At 41.3% G+C, this 19,855-nt stretch overlaps 1 protein-coding gene across 4 annotated transcripts; it reads right to left on the bottom strand.

Annotated features, from left to right (window-relative positions):
* Positions 1-323: 323 nt before the first annotated feature.
* XPA (XPA, DNA damage recognition and repair factor) lies at positions 324-19,640 on the bottom strand. 4 transcript variants are annotated; one of them, XR_005988992.1, is made up of 7 exons: positions 19,400-19,640; positions 17,100-17,210; positions 12,691-12,796; positions 12,001-12,166; positions 10,215-10,332; positions 7,414-7,646; positions 1,192-1,326 (listed from the first exon to the last, which is right to left on the bottom strand). XR_005988992.1 is itself a non-coding variant. In XM_041762950.1 (6 exons), the coding sequence occupies exons 1-6, from the start codon at positions 19,569-19,571 to the stop codon at positions 1,178-1,180; spliced, it is 822 nt and encodes a 273-aa protein (XP_041618884.1). In that variant the 5' UTR covers positions 19,572-19,636; the 3' UTR covers positions 324-1,177. The 4 variants fall into 4 exon arrangements, 1 of the variants encoding a protein (XP_041618884.1); XR_005988993.1 differs by lacking the exon at positions 7,414-7,646 and adding an exon at positions 1,938-2,013 and having other exon boundaries at positions 19,400-19,639; XR_005988991.1 differs by lacking the exon at positions 1,192-1,326 and adding an exon at positions 1,948-2,013.
* Between the last annotated feature and the right edge of the window lie 215 nt (positions 19,641-19,855).

Genomic DNA, 19,855 nt, shown 5'->3' with positions numbered 1-19,855 from the left:
CTAGACCCTCCTTACTCTGTTGTCATCAAGCTGGAAGCTTTCTTGTGGTCCCAGGATGGTCTTGCTGCCCATTCTGAATCAATTTTTACAGAATCAATAATTAAAAAAAAAAAAAAACTGGCTAATATAGTAAATATTTCTATTCTGAATTCTCAGAACAATTAGTAATTACAGTCTCAAGCCTATTTGAGTTGGACTTGTTTGGACTTGCCTGCCTTCAAGCATAATCTCCAGAATTGATCTGGAAAGGAAAATGAACCTATTTCTTCTGCTTGTAGCAACAGGACTAAAAAGGCGGTAAAGAACAACTTGAAAATACCCAGTTTAACTTGAACAAGTTTTGTAATAATAACAATAATGCACAGACCTTGTAATCAAGCACAAATCCTCTTACTAGTTCTAACTACCTTGTAATCCTTTTGACAAAACGGTCAAAACTGACTAAGGCTGTTCCAGATGTTTGGGGCAATGTCTGTCAGGTGTAGGTTATCACTTCCTTTAGAAATGCTTAGTAAACGCAGAGGTTATCTTCCCTCCCAGGATTAAAGGAGGATACCTGTAAGCCACTTAGCATCACACCTGCCCGGCCCACAGTAAGTGCTCTGTAAATGTTAAGTTAGAATAAACTTAGTACCTTTTTTGATCAATAGGAGACAATATGGCTGTTGTTCCATTTTAATCCGGATTTGAAAAGGGCCATATAGACACAGACATTAGGGCCTGTGGTAGTAAACCGTAAGGATACAGAAAACATGATCAGACTGCACAACTCAATTGCTGCTGTTGGTCAGGACATGTCCAACAACGGCTCCCCACCCCCTCATGTGGAGACAGTCTAGAAGACTCATTAGCCTCTGGGGCCCAGTATCTACCACCATCCGCGTTGTTTCCTAGGAGAAGAATATGTTTCAGCTGCTTCTGCCCTTCATAAAAGCTCTTCCTCCTAATTCCAGTCTAGGGTTGGGTTTGGCTTCTTAGTTCTCAATTTTAGTTCTAACTTTTGAACCTACTCCACCCCTCAGCTCCCATCCCTATGGTAGACCCAGTATTTTGCCCACAACCAGACCTGCTGGACTGTAACTGAAAATTGCTCTTAAGCCATAACATGCAAATATCTTCCTGAAGCATTATTTACACTCGTGGTCCATTCATCTGTGAACACTTGACAACTAGTCAGTCACATCTTCTCATATGTCAACTCATGGCCACACACAGTACATGTCTTCCGATACATGTCATCCTCTAGGTTTTCTTCTGGTCCATATTCATGTTGATGAGCAACTGTTTCCCTTTTCCACACGCTGCTTCTTACTGCTCGCCGTAATTCTAAGAAAATAAACAAAAGCCAGTTTTTCAGTGATGCTATTCAGCTGAAACCCAAAATCTATGAAGTGTGTGTGTGTGTGTGTGTCTTCTATGAGGGACGCCTGAGTGGCTCAGTGGTTGAGCCTCTACCTTCAGCTCAGGGTGTGATCCCGAGATCGGGATCGATTCCCACTTCAGGCTCCCCACATAATAATATAATAATAATTATAGAAGTCCCACTTATGCTTCTCCCTCTGCCTTTCTGTGTCTCATGAATAAAATCTTTTTTAAAAAAAAATAAACCTAATAGGGTTTACATTAGTTTTATAACAAAAATTGATTCTGTAACATTGGCCAACTTGGCCTGTGAAGTTACTCATTGTTGGAGCCACGTGAAATGGGAGCTACGGAAATGGGTAAGTGGGTTAGAGGGACAGTAAAACAAATTCAGAAGATTAGTAAAAGCGGATTTAGAAAAATGGCATTTGTTCAAGCAGCTAAGAAAAATGATGCCATAGCAGGACAGGAGCATTTCACAGTTGCGTGTGAGGGACTGCTTCTATAAGCAAGATAACTAGAAAGCCAAGAACTCTGCTACTGTGCTGGTGTTTCATCTTAGAAAAACCGTGTACCTGACTTGAAGTCCATTCAGTTCCTTATGAGAGCAGTGTTTTAGGAGAGGGATTGCCAATTATTGCAAAGTACAACCTAAATATAAGAATCAAAAACAAGAGCTGGGAAAGAACCATAGCTTTTATTTCACTTATTTCGCAGGTAGGGAAATGGAACAAAAATAGCATGTGACCTCAGGTTATTTATTCCACAGTTTAGAACTTTCTCCACTGTGTCATGTTAAAATGTCAAAAAACACAGTTGAGGGGTGCCTGGGTGGCTCGGCTGCCTAAGGGTCTGCCTTTGGCTCATTAAGCTCAGCAGGGAGCCTGTTTCTCCCTCTCCTCTGCCACTCCCCCCTGCTTGTGCTCTCCCATGCCCCTCTGTCAAGTGAGTAAATCTTTTTAAAAACCAAATAAAAAATAAATGTTGGATGCTTTGAAAAGCAACTGAGCCAATCACATTTTAAAAGTTCACACTATATTGCTTGAAGAAACCAAATGCTTAGTGTTAACTGGAAATTAACAAGCTAATAACTCCTCAGTTTCCAGTTTAATGAATAAAAAGCAACATAATTGTTTACATTTTTCTTATTCTGATCTATCAAGGGCTGACAGCACTACCTAAGGAAGAGTTCCATCTCAAAAATCACTGTATGCCAAGTGATCACATATTTTCTTTAATCCTCCTCATGATTAGTATCAAAATACTTGAATCTTTGTATTTCAGACTTTATTGTATCATAAGGATAAGCAGAGGTAGCACTACCTATTAGGCACTGTTCTAAGCACTTTATAAGCACATTTAATCCTCACAGCCCTTTGAGAGAAGTACAACTATCACTCAGTTTTAACATGAGAAAACCAAGGCCCAAAGAAGTGACAAACGTTGTGCCTAAGGTCAAACCCAAAGGCCTGTCTAGCTCAGGTTCCTGTGACCAACCACTAAAGCTGGGCTGCTTTTTCCCCCTCACCTCCATGAGAAGCACTTCATAAGATCACTGTTTTCAAGCTTCAACATACATACCTCTAGACAGTTTCCAAACTAGAGGGAACATTGTGTTTTCCTAATAATCATCTTTATTCCCACATCTGTCACATTCTGAAGAAGTTAATTTTTTCTAGACATACCTGGAATGCCTTTTTACTTTCACCTTATTTTTTTAATAATTATTTTTTTAAAGATTTATTTATTTATTCATGAGAAACAGAGAGAGAGAGAGTGAGGCAGAGACACAGGCAGAGGGAGAAGAAGGCTCCATGCAAGGAGCCTGATGTGGGACTCCATTCCAGGGCTCCAGGATCACACCTTGGGCTGCAGGGGGCGCTAAACCGCTGCGCCACCGGGGCTGCCCTTTTCACCTTATTTTCTAAAGAAAAAATGAAATGTGCTGACCAGCACAGATGCCTCGTGGTTTCAGACAATGTCAGGGAGAGGTCTCCTGTTTGAGTTCCAATACCTCCCTGATACAAGGTATCCTAGCCACGTTTCCTTTACTGAGAAAATGCTCTCAAAATCTGACTGCATCCCAGTCCCTGCTAAGCTAACCTCCACCTAACTTGAGTGTTATGTGAACTCAGGAAGAGGGAGAAGAAAACTATTTGCTTAACACTAGAATACAGACAACAAAATCTAGTTTGCTATCCATAATTGGTCATAATGAACATGAGGTTTTTACTGACTTTATGGCTTTTTCTTCCCATCAAGAATAATGGTAAGAAATAAAACCATTATCTTTAGTATTTACTAGACACTCCTGGAAAAACTTATGCTAGGAAATGAGGAAGTACTAAAATACTGGTATGTTTACCATTTTCTTGCCTTCTTTCCCTTGAACACTAGTCCTAAAGCCATTAAGTAGAGCAGGTAAAGCAGGCATCTGCGGTAGGGATGAGTGAGCCCAAGAAAAGTAAGGAGGCTCTCCCTACTGTGGAGGCCACTAGCAACAGTGATGGGAATTACATACCGGGGTGTCAATCAAGTGACTACATTAAGGATAATACGAATCAGGTTTCTTCTCAATGTCAGAGAAGGGAGTTACAAGCAAGGAAAGAAAAAGAATGAGCCCTAAAATTCTGAATTTAGAACTGGGTATATGAGTGTGAACTCAAGGTGTTAATTTACAACACATGGGGCAGATATAAAAAAAAAAAAAACAGATATGCACATGTTTTGCGCTATAAAGTAGAAGTCCTCAACAATGAAGACATGGCAAAAGGACAGAGGAGCTAGCTTACAGAAGATTCCTTTTGGCCCAAATCTCAAGACAGTCTGAACATCAAAATAGGACAGAAATGAACCAAAAGCCATGGAGAAGAACAGGAATTCATGCATCCATACCAATAATAAATACATGGCAGAGAGGATGCTGTAGAGTGCAGACTTCTAACTGGCTAAATGTGGAGAGAGCACTGAAGTTCAAAAACCATTTCTGCAAAGAGCATACTAAAGACTGGTTCAAGCAAGAACCATCCGTGAATAGATGCTAAATCTCAGGGGAGGTGTTGAGGAGAAGCAAGATATTTGGCCCATAATCTTTTTTTTTTTTTTTTTTTGCTTATATAATAAAAATAAGTAACGTCATTATTGAAGGCTGATGGACATATGTGTCCAGATAGGATACCCTAAGAAATAAGTCACTGATGTACAACCTCCCTCCTGAAATGCATAATGTGACTCTAACCATTGTGAAGCATCAGAAACGCCCCCAATGAAAAACATTTCTAAACAGGCAAGACGGGGAAAGGAAGAGACTTCTTCAAAAATGTCAATGTTAAAAGAGACAGGGGTTCTGGAAATATTCCAGAATAAAGAAATTTAGAAAGAGTGTACCTGGAGCCAAGCAATGCCTGATCCTAGACTGGATCCTGAGCTATAATGAAAAACTGCACAGGATGTTACTCGGCGAAGTAACAGAACTAGACTCTGAATGACAGGAGATAAAGATCTCACTACAACACTCTGGTCCTGCGAGGGACGCTGTTGCCAGGAAGCACGCACTGCAGCACTGGGAGTGGGGGAGGGATTGACGCACAACCACCTCTTCAACAGCTCTGGCAAGTGTCACATGCAGAGTACAATGACACAACAGGCATCGTGCTAACAATAGATCAGTCTGGGGAAAAGATACAGCGGTGTCCTTTATATTATACTTATCTTTGCAATCTTATGGAACTTTTGGAACTTATCTCCAAATAAAAACTTAGAAAGTCAGGAGTTAGCTGGAAGGGGCCAAATGGGAGACCGTTTAAGTTTCAGAATGATGAACAGGATTGGACTATAATACCAATTTGAGAATAAGAATCCATGAATCCAACTGATACTTGAAAAGCTCTTCCTAAAGGAAGTCAAATAATTATAGAAAGAATAACAGAAATAGAAAATCACCATTTCTATCCAGCCTAGTAACAACAGACTCGGGCAAGAATCAGCTAAAACCTATGAGCGAGACTTAAGAAAGGAGATGCTTGCTCACACAGTACCTAAGAGGACCCCACAGATTTCCTACTAATTACAAAGAAGAGAGGGCACCTGGACAACGGGCAAACCTAGCAGACACCGCCTCAACCGAGCTATCAGACGACACAGTAGGACTCTTAGCTGAGAGCATGTGCCTCCTGACGTGACATAGCCACATCACCTGGGAAGGACTCCTACCAAAAATGCCCAGAATCTAACTGTGAGGAAATAAGCTGCTAATAAACCTAAATAAGGACGTTCTGCAAAACAGGTGGCGGTCTCCAAAAAAGTAGTCCTAAAAGAAAACCGCTGAAGGCCTGAAAGAGTACAGACAGTATCACCTTTGAATGGCCCTTGGATCCAACAACTAAAAAGCCATGAGGGACATCAGGACGACTGGATGTCTAGGACACATCAGACAACAGCATTATGTTAATATTACATTTATTTTTTAAGATTTTATTTATTCATAGACACAGAGAGAGAGAGGCAGAGACACAGGCAGAGGGAGAAGCAGGCTCCATGCAGGGAGCCTGATGTGGGACTCGATCCCGGGTCTCCAGGATCACACCCCAGGCTGCAGGCGGCGCCAAACCGCTGCGCCACCAGGGCTGCCCTAATATTACATTTAATCACAATGTTCTCAACTTTTAAATGGTCAACCGAGTGTGCGTGTTGTAAACAGATGTGGCAAAATGTCACCATTTGGTGACGTCAAGTTTTTAAATAAAGATGAGCATTTTAAATTACTTCATTTAAGCCACTTAAAACTTTGGAAAGTAGAGGTCACGCCCTCTGCTGAGTGAGAAGAGGGAGGCAGAAAGGTCAGAGCCTAGACGTGGGTAAGACTCACTAGCCCTGAGAGAGCTCAGGAGCCCTGGGGTGGGGTGGGGTGGGGAGGGGAGGGGAGGGGAGGGAAAGCCCCCCTTCCCGAGCCAAGCAGCACTGAAGCCTAGTGGAGCTAGAGAACAAAACAGGTTCTGTTACAACCTCCTAGTCCTGCTGGTCTAGAATTTCACAGCACAGAAAGCTGTGGACTACCTCTGGGGAAATTTATAAAAACGTTCCTGCTAACCAGTCTTGCTATGGATATCTTCAGATAGATATTTTTACCTGAAGAAGTTTTCCCCTAAATCCTTGTTTCAATGAAAAATTTATTTATGCCACTCTAAAACTTGTATTTTATTTGCCTTAGTATCTTAATTTTGTAAAAGCATCAGCTTGTATTCAAAGAACCCCAAAGCTGTTTATGAGGTAAACTGACAGGACAAGTTGCTGAGGGAGACGAAACGTTTCTAAATATTCAATGGAAGGGCAGGAAGTTGTGACGTAGTGTGCCTTTTGTTAACTAGAGGGAAAAAAAATAGAGGGGAAAAAAAAATCACAGGGAGATTTCAAAAAACATGTTTTGATCTTATCTTGTCCTCCATAAACTGAAGCAGAGGAGCATGGAACTGTGTCCTTCAAACTCTACTGAGAGAAGCCTGAAAACAGTCATAAATATAAACACAGGCCCCGCATATAAACTGCCCACACATTTAGAGCCCCAAAGAGGGCTTTTCCTACCCTCCTCTTTTGGGGGGAAAAGTGAATAGTAACAAATAGAAATAATTTTTCATTTTTAGAAGGCTTACCTCTACCAGTACTAAATAAAAGAAAACGGAGTGTAACTTTAAAGAAAAGTCTTATCTCCACCTTATCTGTGGCAAGGCATGCAAGCCCAAACGTTCTGTGTATTTGTACCAAATGAAAGTTCTCTTCCAATAGCAGAGCCAGCACACACTGCATTTTTTTGAAATTCAGTTAAACTGAGCAGCAGTGATGCCATTATTTCTACTTCTGCCTTCTTAGATCTAAGAGATCTATAACAATATGAATTTGCTGACAATTCTTGTCTTTAACCTTTGTCTATATTTATACTTTATTTTTTTATATATAAATACTTTAATACTACTTATACGTAAATTTCTTCTGTAGTAAAACCAATTCTTTCTCAAGCAGATCACATTCTAAAAGCAGGTAAATGTAATCTCTTACCTTTCCATAAGGAAGTAAGCTTTGTGTCAGCTTCTTTGTGGATCAAAATCAGAAGGACAAGAGGAACCAGGTTCCAATTTCTTTTCAACTAAAAAACTTTTAGACTTGCTTTTATTCCTCTCTGTTCTGAGCAAACTGCACGGTAAGCTCCTTGTTTCTAATCTCTACAGTGTCTACTCCACTCTCAGCCCTTTGTGGCCTAGTCAGGAGAACTGGAACATGTTCACCAACCTCTAAAGTAAACCAACAAGAAGAAGCCATAATTAAAGAGGGTACCGTGTTGACCTCTGCACACGAAACACCAGAAGACAGGGGAGTATTGTTTTTACAACTGAGAGAGCTCTCAGGTTCTCATATGCAAAGGAAAAAGAAAAACACCACTCAGAAAAACTTCCTCAAAAAGACATGCTTCATTCCAACAAGAAAGGAACTCAATTAAAGAAACCAGTGTCAAGGGTCCGGAAAAAAATTCAGGGCAAATTCGAACTCTTTAAGGAAGAGGGAAATCCATAGTTTTATCTGGTGATTAATAGCAGCAATGTAATACCATGAGGAAAACAGCCAGTTATATTTGAGTTAACATTTCCTTAAGCTAATACCTATAAAAATTACATAAATCTTAAAAGAACTGTCCTATTTATACTAATTTGATCTATAGGATTATCTTAAGTTTTATAGAAAAAGTATAAAACAGATGCTATAATCTTTTACTATTAGTCGAATTATAAGAACTTGGCCACATTTACATGATATCTTGACCAAATTACAGAAATAGTATCTAAATACAAATTACATATAGTCCCCCCATTTTAAAGTATTTCATCATTTTGTAGGTCTAAGTCTCCAATTCTTTATCCATTTACTACTGTTTGCACCAAAATACCATCAGAAAAGTGACTTTTAGAGGCAGCAGAGAGGGAAGAGTGGAGGCAATGCAGGTAGTTGGAGTTACCAAAAACCCCAGTCTGGTCTGTAATTAGTCTGTCACTCTGCCCTCCCCTCTCACACCCAGTAGGAAGCTTCTGTTACTTTATCCTTCGAGGCTCTCCTTGATGCTGGAAGAAGGGAGGGCTGAGCTAAAACATGAGGTGGAACATAATGTAATAAAAGATGAAAGGAAAGGACCAAACTGAAAAGAAGTCTTTCCAAAGCCTCTCAGTTGGTCCTTGCAGGTGTTCTTAGTGGCGGTACAGCAGTGGCTCATCTAGGGAAGATTCTTCAATGAAAGGCTTTTACATGGCACAGTTTGCTACAAGAAATCTAACAAAGCCACAGAAGTGTGCTTACCCCCCCAACTCAGGAGCTGAGGTCTTAGATAACTCTAACTTCTATAAAGATGTGTTGTGTGTAAGGATGTTTATCATGAGGTTTTGATAAACTTTATAAATGTCCAACAGTGCTTCCATTTTTATATGAAATATTTTTAAAGAGTCATGCATAGGAAAGAACTAGACAAACTGACACTAAGACATCACTACTGATGGTCTCTGGGCAGGAAACTACTACAAGTTTGGACTTTCCCAACTTTTCTGCACTGTACATGAATTAATCTTATAATGAGAAGAGGAAAAAAATACCCTCACAAGAAGAAACAAGGCAGGCTGACACTCAATTTTTGTTGTTTTAACACATCTGAGCTATCTTCCAAAATCTCTTCTAAATCCTAAACACCACAAAATTATTTATTCTGGCTAAAACACTCATTTTAAATGAATATGCATAAGCCTGTACATACATAAGATACATGCTATCCATATACACCCTACACCACACTGAGACTCTACAATTACCATATGAAGAACACTAATGTCTACCATGTAAGACTCTTTCCAGGGATTCTGTGATCTAGCACAGAGGGCTCTTACTGCTCCAGCCGCACCCTATGCTCACCACTATCACGGTACTGATCACACTACAACAGGATTTTAGGTTTACTGGCCTTTGTCTTCTGACTAAGCCTGACTCCAGCACTTATGTTAGCACAGTGTCTAGAACACAGCGGACACTAATTACTGGACGCACTGATGGACAGATGAATGACTAGTTGCACATATGCATACACAAATGGATGGACATAAAGAGAGACAGATGGAGAAAGGAATGGATAGACAAATGTATGGACAGAGGAATGAATGTACCAATGGAGATGTTCAGTTATGAAAGCTTGCTTTCAGTCCCACCTCGCTAATATCTATGTAACAAGTCACTCTACCCTTCTAGATCTTTTATTCACATATAGAAGAAAAATGATTAGACTCGCTGATGTGAGAAGACTCCCTCTAGCCACTAAATTAGAGGACTAACAGGCACAATTTTTGCATTTTAAGCAATTAGAGAGGTTTGCTGGTGGATGTCCTTTTCATAACCTTGTTAGTCATATGATGCCATGAACTGATACCAAATCCTTGACCAAGGATATCTGTCTGATCATTGTTCCTATATAAACACATAATTCACTTTGAGAGGAGGACTTACACACTTTTTAGAACTACAGTACTCTGAGGTTTGCACTGAGAGCCTTAAACACCAACCTACTGAGAGCGAACTTTGTCTTTTCTTTCTTCAGTCTATTGAAAAACATTCCAATCTACTGGTGATAGATCTTTAAACAAGAACAACTTGTTTAGCTAAAGTCTGTCTGCAAGTCAATAAAATACAATCCTTCATGAGATTAATGTAGCCACTTTTACTTTAAGATTTTTAAGTAATCTCTACACCCAATGTGGGACTCAAACTCCCAACCCCAAGATCAAGAGTCTCACACTCTGCCAACCAGGCCAGCCAGGTGCCCCTCCACTTACCTTTTACTTTCTTATCAAATTTCTTCTGTTTCATTTTCTCTCGGTTTTCCTGTCGAGCTTCCTTTGCTTCTTCTAATGCTTCCTGACTACCCCACACTTCAAGAGATCTCTTCACAATCTACAACACAGAATCCAGATTTAATAAGCCGTGATTCAGTTGTTAAGTATTATAAAGTCATAATGATTAAATCCATGGACACCAAAACGTGATCTCACTCAAGGGCAATTTTATAAGTATTTGAAATTTTTAAGAGATTTTTTTAAAGAGTGCTAAGAAACAGCTTTAGTAACACCTCTATCTAGGCCTACAGGACCTTCAGTAAACATTTGCTCAGACTCTAAGTACAAGAGTCTTCCTCTAACTGCTTCTCTGCTACATTGTTTCCACATGAATCCACAGAAGTACCAGCAGTCAGTGGGTCTGATGAGTTTTGTCACACTCACCTAAAAATCTGCAGACCAATTAGCCACAGCCCATCTCCACATGAGATCATTTCCAAAAACCTCTCACTGCAGAAAACCAGTCCAGACTGCTCCACTCCCCCCTGGTCTCTTACTAATTTCTGGTCTTTTGGGTATCATCTTTTTTTAAAAAAAATAACTCTGGTACCTGAATGACCTAAAGTATTTATTCTAGTTTTAAAACTTTGCATTACAATCTCTTGACTCTTTATACTTATTTACATTTAGATTAACACAGGTACAAAGAATTATGCTCAAGACCTCTCAACAAGAGAGCCAAACTCAAATTTCTTCCTAATATAATCAAGTGATATACTGGCATTTCCTAAATTCTAAAACATCACATTTCCAAACTTTAACACCCTAAGGATGCCACCACAGCAGCAAACTGCTTACTGGTACTGTAACAGCTGAATCAAAAGTATGTCAGAATTGGACTCTGAATGCAAAGAAGTATAGGACTACCTTAATAAATCTGGTGTACCTGCCTTTCCTATTTATGTATGCACAAGCAGGATATATAGAAAAAAAAAACCCTCTAATAACTCTAATGGCACTATTTCAGTAAATATAAAAGCTCCAAGTGACAAATAAGCATTGGGTTGGCATTTTTTCATTTTGAATGATACATAAAATAATGATGAATCTTTTTTTTTTTTTTAATGGTGAATCTTCTAATTGACAGGGTCTAAGGTTTAATAAAATTCAATAAATGATTGGTTTTACAATGTAGTTTCTTAATTTTATTTGAAGCTACTGGGATTTTCTAGTATTTTCCAATTAACCTGCTCTAAAGCAATGTCTATCAATATATTTTTATATAATGGCACAGAAATATAACGTCTGTACTATTCTGGGATAGTGCAGGAGACTGACTCAAGGGACTCACACTAAGTGGGTAACCAACTCTGCATATCACCACAACACAAAGAGGTGAGAAGAGCCACTCTGAGACACAGAAGAGTTACATGAACACTTGACACGGTTCCAGAGGAGTATTTCCCAAGTGAAGTTAGATTGAGGCATTTGTGAAGTTCCTGAAACTTTCTAGGATTTTCATTGGAGGGTGTGGGTAGGCAGGGAAATGGGGTCCAACTTAGTTCCCAAGTTGTACTAGTAACATCACCTAATAGTAATTTATTTGCTCCAAAGTACCACACCAAAATGTGAAACCAGATGTTATTAAATGTCATTACATAGGACTATGACTCATTTGCAAAACAACACAGGAAGCAAAACTAAGCTAATTATAACTAGTTTACCATTAAAACTTCACCTGACTGAGGGCTTAAAATGACTGATTATAATATAACAGATCAGAGACCTGTAATTTTAGGTAGAGTTTCATATCACCCCATTGTGAATGATGAGGATTCTTCTTAACAATAAATTTCAGCGGTGGTTCTCTTTTCTCTAAATCACAGTCTTTCAGAAGATATTCTTGTTTGGCTTCTGTTTTAGTTATGAGCTTGTGTTTATCATCAGCATCTCTGAAAACAAATCAAGTCCAGTACTATGTTAGTTATTTTAAATAAACTAGATTTTCAAACGGTCTAACAACCTAGGGGCATGCATGACAAAACATTATTTTAAAATAGTTTTCCTTCAACTCATGGTCAAGTTAGCAGCATAAAAAATGTAACAGAAAGACCCTAGTCCAGTAACCAGCATGTCAATACACAGGGGATCCTGAGCAGCCGGAGGAAGAGGACGGTTAGGAACCTGCTACCAAGAGATGGTAAAGACCCACCAGGCCCACAGCAAGAAGGAAGACAGATCTATAGCTGAACCAGGGCCATCCTTCCTATTTATGTGGCATATCATCACTGTGATAAGCACAAGCTTCCTATGTTTCTTTGGCAAAATGGATACCATGGAAATTTTAGTAAACACCCAAAACAAAAATCGTAATTGCTAAGAATTAAATCCAAATGGATCTAATTATTATCTTGCCCTAAACCTTAAATGCAAACATTAAACTTTAGCAATTGAGAACGTTGTCTGAAATAAGTACCTGCAGTTATCACAAGTTGCCAGATCAAAGTGACTCATAAGGTAAGAATCCATAAATTCTTTACCACATTCTTCACATATGGCATAATCAAATTCCATAACAGGTCCTAAAGAAATAAAAGTTAATTCTTTAAGTTTCCTTTTCTGTGATTTAGAATATATTTTCTCCTGTCTTCAGTTTATCAGCATATACTTTATAACTGACACAAATATATTTACATAAAGGACAAAATCATGTATTTTGTATTGCTGCTGTAACAAATCATCATAAATCTTCTGGCTAAAATAACAGAAATTTATTAGCTTAGAGAGCTGTAGTTTTTAAGTCTGACATGAGTCTTAGTGGGCTGCATTCCCTTCTGGAAGTTTTAGGGAACAATCTATTACCATTTTCAGCTTCTAGAGGCTGCTTGCCTTCCTTGACTCATGATTCCCTTCCTCCATCTTCCAAGCCAGCAGTAACAGCTTCTCACATCACTCTGGCTTCTTGCATAATCACACCTCCCTGGGACTCTCTCCTGCCTTTTACTTTTAAGTACCTTTAAGTACACTGGGCCCACCTGGATAGTAGAGAACAATCTCTCACACATCTCAAGGTCTTTAACCTTAATCATATCTGCAAAATCCCTTTTGCTAAGTTGAGGTAATATACCACGGGTTCCATGGCAATTAGAATACGGACATCTTTGGAGACCATTATTTGCCTACCACCATACTGTTGAGAATACAAAGGAGGTGAGTCCCAGAGTAGAAGGGAGGGGAGGCGGCTGCCTACAGACAGAGAAGATGGGCACTAATATAGAACATGGAAAGAGCAAGCCAACACTAGGAGAGACAACACAGAATTCACTTACAAATGGGAAATTTTCTCCCCTCCATTTCACCCTACCACCACCATAAACAGCAATACACTGATCTCAACAATGAGACTGTAAACTTGAGGGTGGACATTATATTTAGCTATATATCCTCAACTCCCAGCATACAAACTAAGTAAAGCTCAATTTTTTTTTTGAGGACTTCAAATACCTAGCTAAGGATCTTTATTCTATTAGTCTGAAAGTTTTATTAGTAAATCTTTAGGATGATTGTTACTGCCAAGCCCCAGCTCTGAGAACTGCCACAACTCCCAGTGGTAAGGAGAGTCATCAATTGTTCACAACTAGTTCAACACATTCCTATCACTGTCTTCCCTTACCTACTTCCAACACAACAAGGTCAGTTAAGAGTCTACCACCACCCCTTCATTCTATTCATCTCCAAACTCTAACAAAAATATCTCTCTTCCTTATAAAATATTAGCAAGGTGTAGCTACAGACCAAAGGAAAATTATTAAAAATACAAAGTTAGAGCTTCAAAAACTCCATTACTAGAACGTGTCAGAGTGGAGAAAAACCATGGTCTGAAATACCAATTAGGAGACTACTGCATAGTATTTTTTTCTTCCATTACAATTTGCAATTTTTTTGCCTTTTTTTTAGTTCAATTCATTAACATAAAATGTATTATTAGTTTCAGAGGTAGAGGTCAGTGATTCATCAGTCTTTTATAACACCTGGTGCTCATCATATCACGTGCCCTCCTTGATGCCTGTCGCTCAACTACCCCATCCTCTCACCCCCCCTTCCATACTGCATAACATTATTAATCAAGTCATAAAATATGCATTTTCCTAATTTTAGAAGTCTTTATAATGAAAAAATTTAAATGTATAGAATAATGATTTTTCTACTCCCATCACTCCCTTTAAATTTACCATGTGGAAATTGGCAGGCTACTGCTAGAACCTTCCCTCCTCACCATTCATTCATTCACCTACTTATTTGTTATTGATACAGACTCACAGATCCTATTTTTTCCAATGGCAAAGCACTCAGTAGTGTCCTTAATTACTTTGGTGCTCAAACTGTCTCAGATTTGGCCAGCCAGGAGCCCCTTCAAGCTGCATAACATACTTGTATGTATGTATACACTGTATAACTGACAGTGTATTAGTTTCATATGTCTAACATAATGATTCGATATATATATATATATTGTGAAATTACCCCAATAATAGTTAACATCTGTCACCATTCATAATTCACAAAATCTTTCTTATGAGAACTTTTAAGATCTACTCTCCTAGCAGCTTTCAAATACACAGCATGATAATATTACTAGTCAACATCCTCATGATTTATTTTACAACTAGAAGTCCATATCAATCACCTTCACCCCCGCTGGCCCTTATCACCTTCCTAGTGATTCTGATGAACCTCTGTTCTAGATTATAAAAGCATTTGATAGGCTTTGCTTTATAGGCAAATGACCCATATAATTTAATGGTCTGAATAATTTTTATTTCTCTCAGCTATGTGGAAGCTCTTTAAAAATGAACAAAAGTTGATAGAGAGGAGGTGCCTGCGTGGCTCAGCTAGTTAAGCATCTGACCCTTGATTTCTGCTCACGTCATGATCTCATGGGTCTTAGCCCGCGTCGGACTTCATGATCAGGGGAAGGAGAGTCTGCTCCTCCCCACCTCCACATGTGCACTCTCAAAAATAAATCTTTAAAAAAAAAAATGATAGAAAATATCAATCTGGCCCCTTGTTTTTTTCTACCCACATAGGTCAGCCACATAAAGTTGTACAAGCCCCCTTGTGCAAAGGCATCTGGCCAGGGGGGCAAACAGTGGCTAAACTGCAATCTATGACCACTATGTAAGCCATGAAGCCTGGCTCAGGATTAGCCCAAAGAATGAGGGCCTCTTCTAACCTGTCTCCCAAAGGGGACACTGTTGAAGGAAATAATCAAGAGGACATAATGGCCAGCTGACCTATGAGGTGGACCTGGGCAATCCAAGACTCCTCACCATCTACCTTGTTCTTGGAATGCTCATTCTGTCCACCAGCCCCACAATGGGAGCTGCCCCAAGGACAAACCTTGAGAGAGTAAGGTGTCGTTGAGGCCATCTGACCTGAATATGCAACTGAACCCAGTTAAGCCTCTGTATTAGGCATCATTAAGATTTGGCAGTTGGGTTCAGAGTCTACTCATCTTGCAGCCACCAAAGACAAGCCTCATAAGTGCCCTTGCTAATTAAAGCTGCCACCTACCAATCTGGAGTGGCCGACTCCTTCAGCCTCTTGCCCTCTGTGTATCAGGCCAGTTTGCAAACCAACACACACCTTTCTAACTTCCACAAATTCACTATCTGCAAGCAGTAGCCACAGCATCAATGTGTGAATTAACAGCCAATGCCACATGTATACCTTAGTTAACCAGGAAGGCATTACAATAGGTTATCAATAAATATTTGTTGTGTGATCTGTTAAATGAAAGTATAGGCTTTATAGCCCACAGCTGAGTGCAAAATCTGCAGACAAAAGTTACAATGAGACTTCATATCCATAAAATCATAGGGACTTTAAAGGTCTTTAATTCAACGCCTTCCCTTCCCATCCAAGGCTTCTGTAATATATCCTGATCAGGTCTTTCAATCTCTGATGTCCGTCAATGCTTTGCTACTTAGAGGCAATTCACTTGGTTAGGATATTTTTCCATTTCACAGAGTCACCATGAGACTCACATGATATATGTGCCAACATTCTATTCTATATGTGCCACAGTGCTAAATATATACACAGTATTCCTTCATTATACTGAGATCTCCCTCACTGTATTGTAATTGTCACCCACTGCTCCAGGTTCTGCCCTCCAAAGCAAATCATAAGTATAATCTCTCTTCCACAGAGAAACATTTCTTACACGTGCAGGCAGTTAAAAGTGTTCTCTAAGTGAAACCTACCCAGTTTTGGCAACTCCTCCTCACATGTCAATTTGAAGACATCCATTTTTACCAACCTATTCTGGACACTATACACTTGTCAATATCCTCTTAAATACGGCATCCAAATTGAACAAATATTTTAATCCTTCCAGTCTCAGCTTCTGAAAACGTGCAATAGAACAGGACTCTCATCTACCTCAATGAACACATAACATTTCTGTTGCCACAGCTAAAACTAAAATAGGTTTTTTAAGCTTCCCCAAGGATAAACCTATATATATATATATATATATCCCTCCAAACTAATAAAAGAATGTCCTAAATTTTATCTCTTGAGTTCTGGCTTTTCATTTCACCCTATCAAGACAACTGAGTATACTATTAGTTAATAGATTGGCTGTCCCTGCCTATTATAAAACAACAGCATCAACCCTAAGTACACAGACTACAAGTTAATCACAGCCAAATCTCTTTAATTTTTAATCTACTAGCAAAACTGCCAAACTGCATTCCTCTTACAAAGCTGACCTGCTCACTGACAACAAGTATAGCATTATTTAACATCAACTTACAAAGAGTTATGCATGTTACTCAAAATGACCAATCTAGATACCTAGTTTCTGAAAATACACTCTACCTGGTTGATGGATAATTTTTCCAATTTTATGTTCTTCTTCTTCTTCTTCTTCCAGAATGAAGCCTCCTCCTGTGTCAATGATTTTCGGGGCTGCTTTTACATTAGCCATACCTATGAAAAGTAAGTAAAAGTGGTCAATGGCTTAACTAGGTAAGCCCATATGTTCCTTTGTGCATAAACAGGTTAATATATCAAGCAAGACAAGGATGTCCACTATTAACACCTCTACTCAATATTATACTGAAGGACCCAACTAGTGCACAATGGTAAGAAAATAAAATGGGCATATAGGCTGGAAAGGAATAAAAACAGTCTTTATCCACAGATAATATGATTATGTATGTAGAATATCTACGAGAATCTACAATCAGAACTGAGAAATAACATCTAGGAAGAGGTGTAACACCTCTACAATGCAACCACCACTTAGAATAAAATCAAAGACCTAAATATAAAGAGAGAAATATACCACATACAGATTGGAAGCCTCAATATCATATTTGGTGCTGAGATTTCTGTCTTCAGTATTTTTATTTCAGCCTACTGTACGATTTTCATTTTATGTCTGCGCTAGCACATAGGCCATGGAAAAGACTGAGAAGTTGCTTAGAATGTGGTGCTAAGGGCCAGGGGAAACATCCAGGCAGAGCAGCAGAGAGAAATGGGGCTTTGTCTTGGCATGACTGAGCATTGTTCAGTATCTTGCTCAAGTTATGGGCTCGACTACTCCAGCTGGTCCAAACCGAACTCCTTGAAGCTCAGCAGAGTGTATACCATGTTACAGCATAGTTCAGTTCAGTTCTCAGATAAGTGCCCTAACAGAATATTCAGCCTGCCTTGCTTTGCATGATCAGAAGTTTAATACTATGTTCTTTTTTGCATCCATTCCACAGCCATTTAGTACAGGTCTACAAAGCTTGGTGAAATCATGAGTATGAATTAACGCAAATGAACAACTTTTGTCCTGACTCTAGAACATCTCAAGTTGAGAAAGGAATTTTTTTAAAAGGTTTTACTTATTTATTCACACACACGGCGGGGGGGGGGGGGGCAGAGACACAGGCAGAGGGAGAAGCAGGCTCCATGCAGGGAGCCTGATGTGGGACTCGATCCCAGGACTCCAGGACCACGTCCTGGGCCGAAGGCAGGTGCTAAACCGCTGAGCCACCCAGGGACCCCGGAGAAAGGAATTAAAACAAACAAACTAGAAAACAGAAAGGATGAAACCAGAACTCTCCAAAGTAGCTAGAATTGGCAGATCCAGTGTCAGTCAGTATGAATATCAAGACATGGTATCAGCTCCTGACTCCTGTCATTTTTCTTTTCTTCTGGCTGATGAAAAGGGGTAGTAGATGACACAGCTCTAAAGTATGTTCAACACAGTATAGCATGTAGCTTTAGAAACAGGTGTACTTCATGTCATAGAGGCAGTCTTGAAAAACTGCATGTCCACCCAACTATTTTAGGTGCCCAAAGGAAGACAACAGTGCAAAGTTATAGGACAGAAAGGTACGCACATGAAAGACATGCAATCAAGGGCTGCCCTAAGAAAAGGGGGCGGGGGGGATAAAATTCAGACAGATGTAACAGCCTTTCTCTCCTAAAAGTGAGAGACGCCTGGCACAGGAGCAGTTGGTGGCAGGAAAAGGCCAAGAAGCCAGCATGGGACGGGATGCGCTCCATTCTAGTCCTGATTAGCTTGTGAACCCGCCGCTATGAACCCGGACAGGCAGAGCCTTTCCTTCTCTGGTCCTCAGTAAATCACCGCTCCCAAACCCTGCCCTGATTATCTCCAAGTTAACAAGTCAGCTAACTCGAAAGATGGGAGTCACAGCAGGTGCTACCCTAGAGAGCCTCACGAAGCCAGTCGCTCGCGTCCGTTTGCCCCCGGTGCCCGGCGTAGCAGGTGCAGGATCCCAATAGGCGCGCAGTCGCCTTTTTGTTGAGGGCAATGAACCCGGGGCGGTGCGGGGTGATCCCCGAAGTGGGCCACGAGCCTGAACGCTGTATATGCAAGGCCCACCCCTGGGCCCTTGGACGCGCAGCAGGGCCGGAAAGGGAAAGCTAAGGCGCCGACCCACAGCCCGACAGCCCGACACCGGCTGGCACGCCCCGACCCGTGAGGGCGGCCGCATCCCCCAACCTCAGCGGAGAGCGGGGCCACCTGGGTGCAGGGAGGAGGCCCGGGCTCCAGCGCTTAACCGCTGGCGCTCTGGGCTCGGAGTCGGCCCTGGGAGCGGCCTCCCCGCGCGGCACCCGGCCCGCCGGAGGGAAGGGGCAGGCGCCGCCAGGGCCCAGACCTCCGGGAGCCGCAGCCGCCGTCGCCGGGTAGGGCCGGGCCGCCAGCCGGGCCTGGCGCAGCATCAGCGCCCGCTGCCTCTTCCGCTCGATGCTCGCCCGCACCGAGGCAGGCAGCTCCGCCGGCGGTTCCGAAGCCGCCGGCTCCGGCGAGGGTCCCCCGGCGGCCGCCATCTCCAGACGCCCGGGAGAGCCGAGGCTCGGGCCCCGCGCACGCGCACTGGCGCCGAAGCCCGCCCAGCGCCGGGTCAGGACTCCGGCACCGCCTCCCGGGCGACTCCGCTCGGCGGCCGCTGAGAAGGAGAGCGCCTGCGCGACTTGAGGCGGCTGGGGCGGGGCGGGAGGAGGGGGCGGGGCGGGAGGAGGGGGGGGCGGGCGGGGCGGGAGGAGGGGGCGGGGCGGGAGGAGGGGCGGGGCCTGCGCATGCGCCAAGGCAGGGAACTAGAAGGGGCGGGGCT

This window comes from Vulpes lagopus, chromosome 7, assembly GCF_018345385.1.
Source record: "Vulpes lagopus strain Blue_001 chromosome 7, ASM1834538v1, whole genome shotgun sequence".
Taxonomy (NCBI): domain Eukaryota; kingdom Metazoa; phylum Chordata; class Mammalia; order Carnivora; family Canidae; genus Vulpes; species Vulpes lagopus.
The sequence above is the reverse complement of the archived record's forward strand: the minus strand, read 5'-3'. Positions and strand labels throughout refer to the sequence as shown.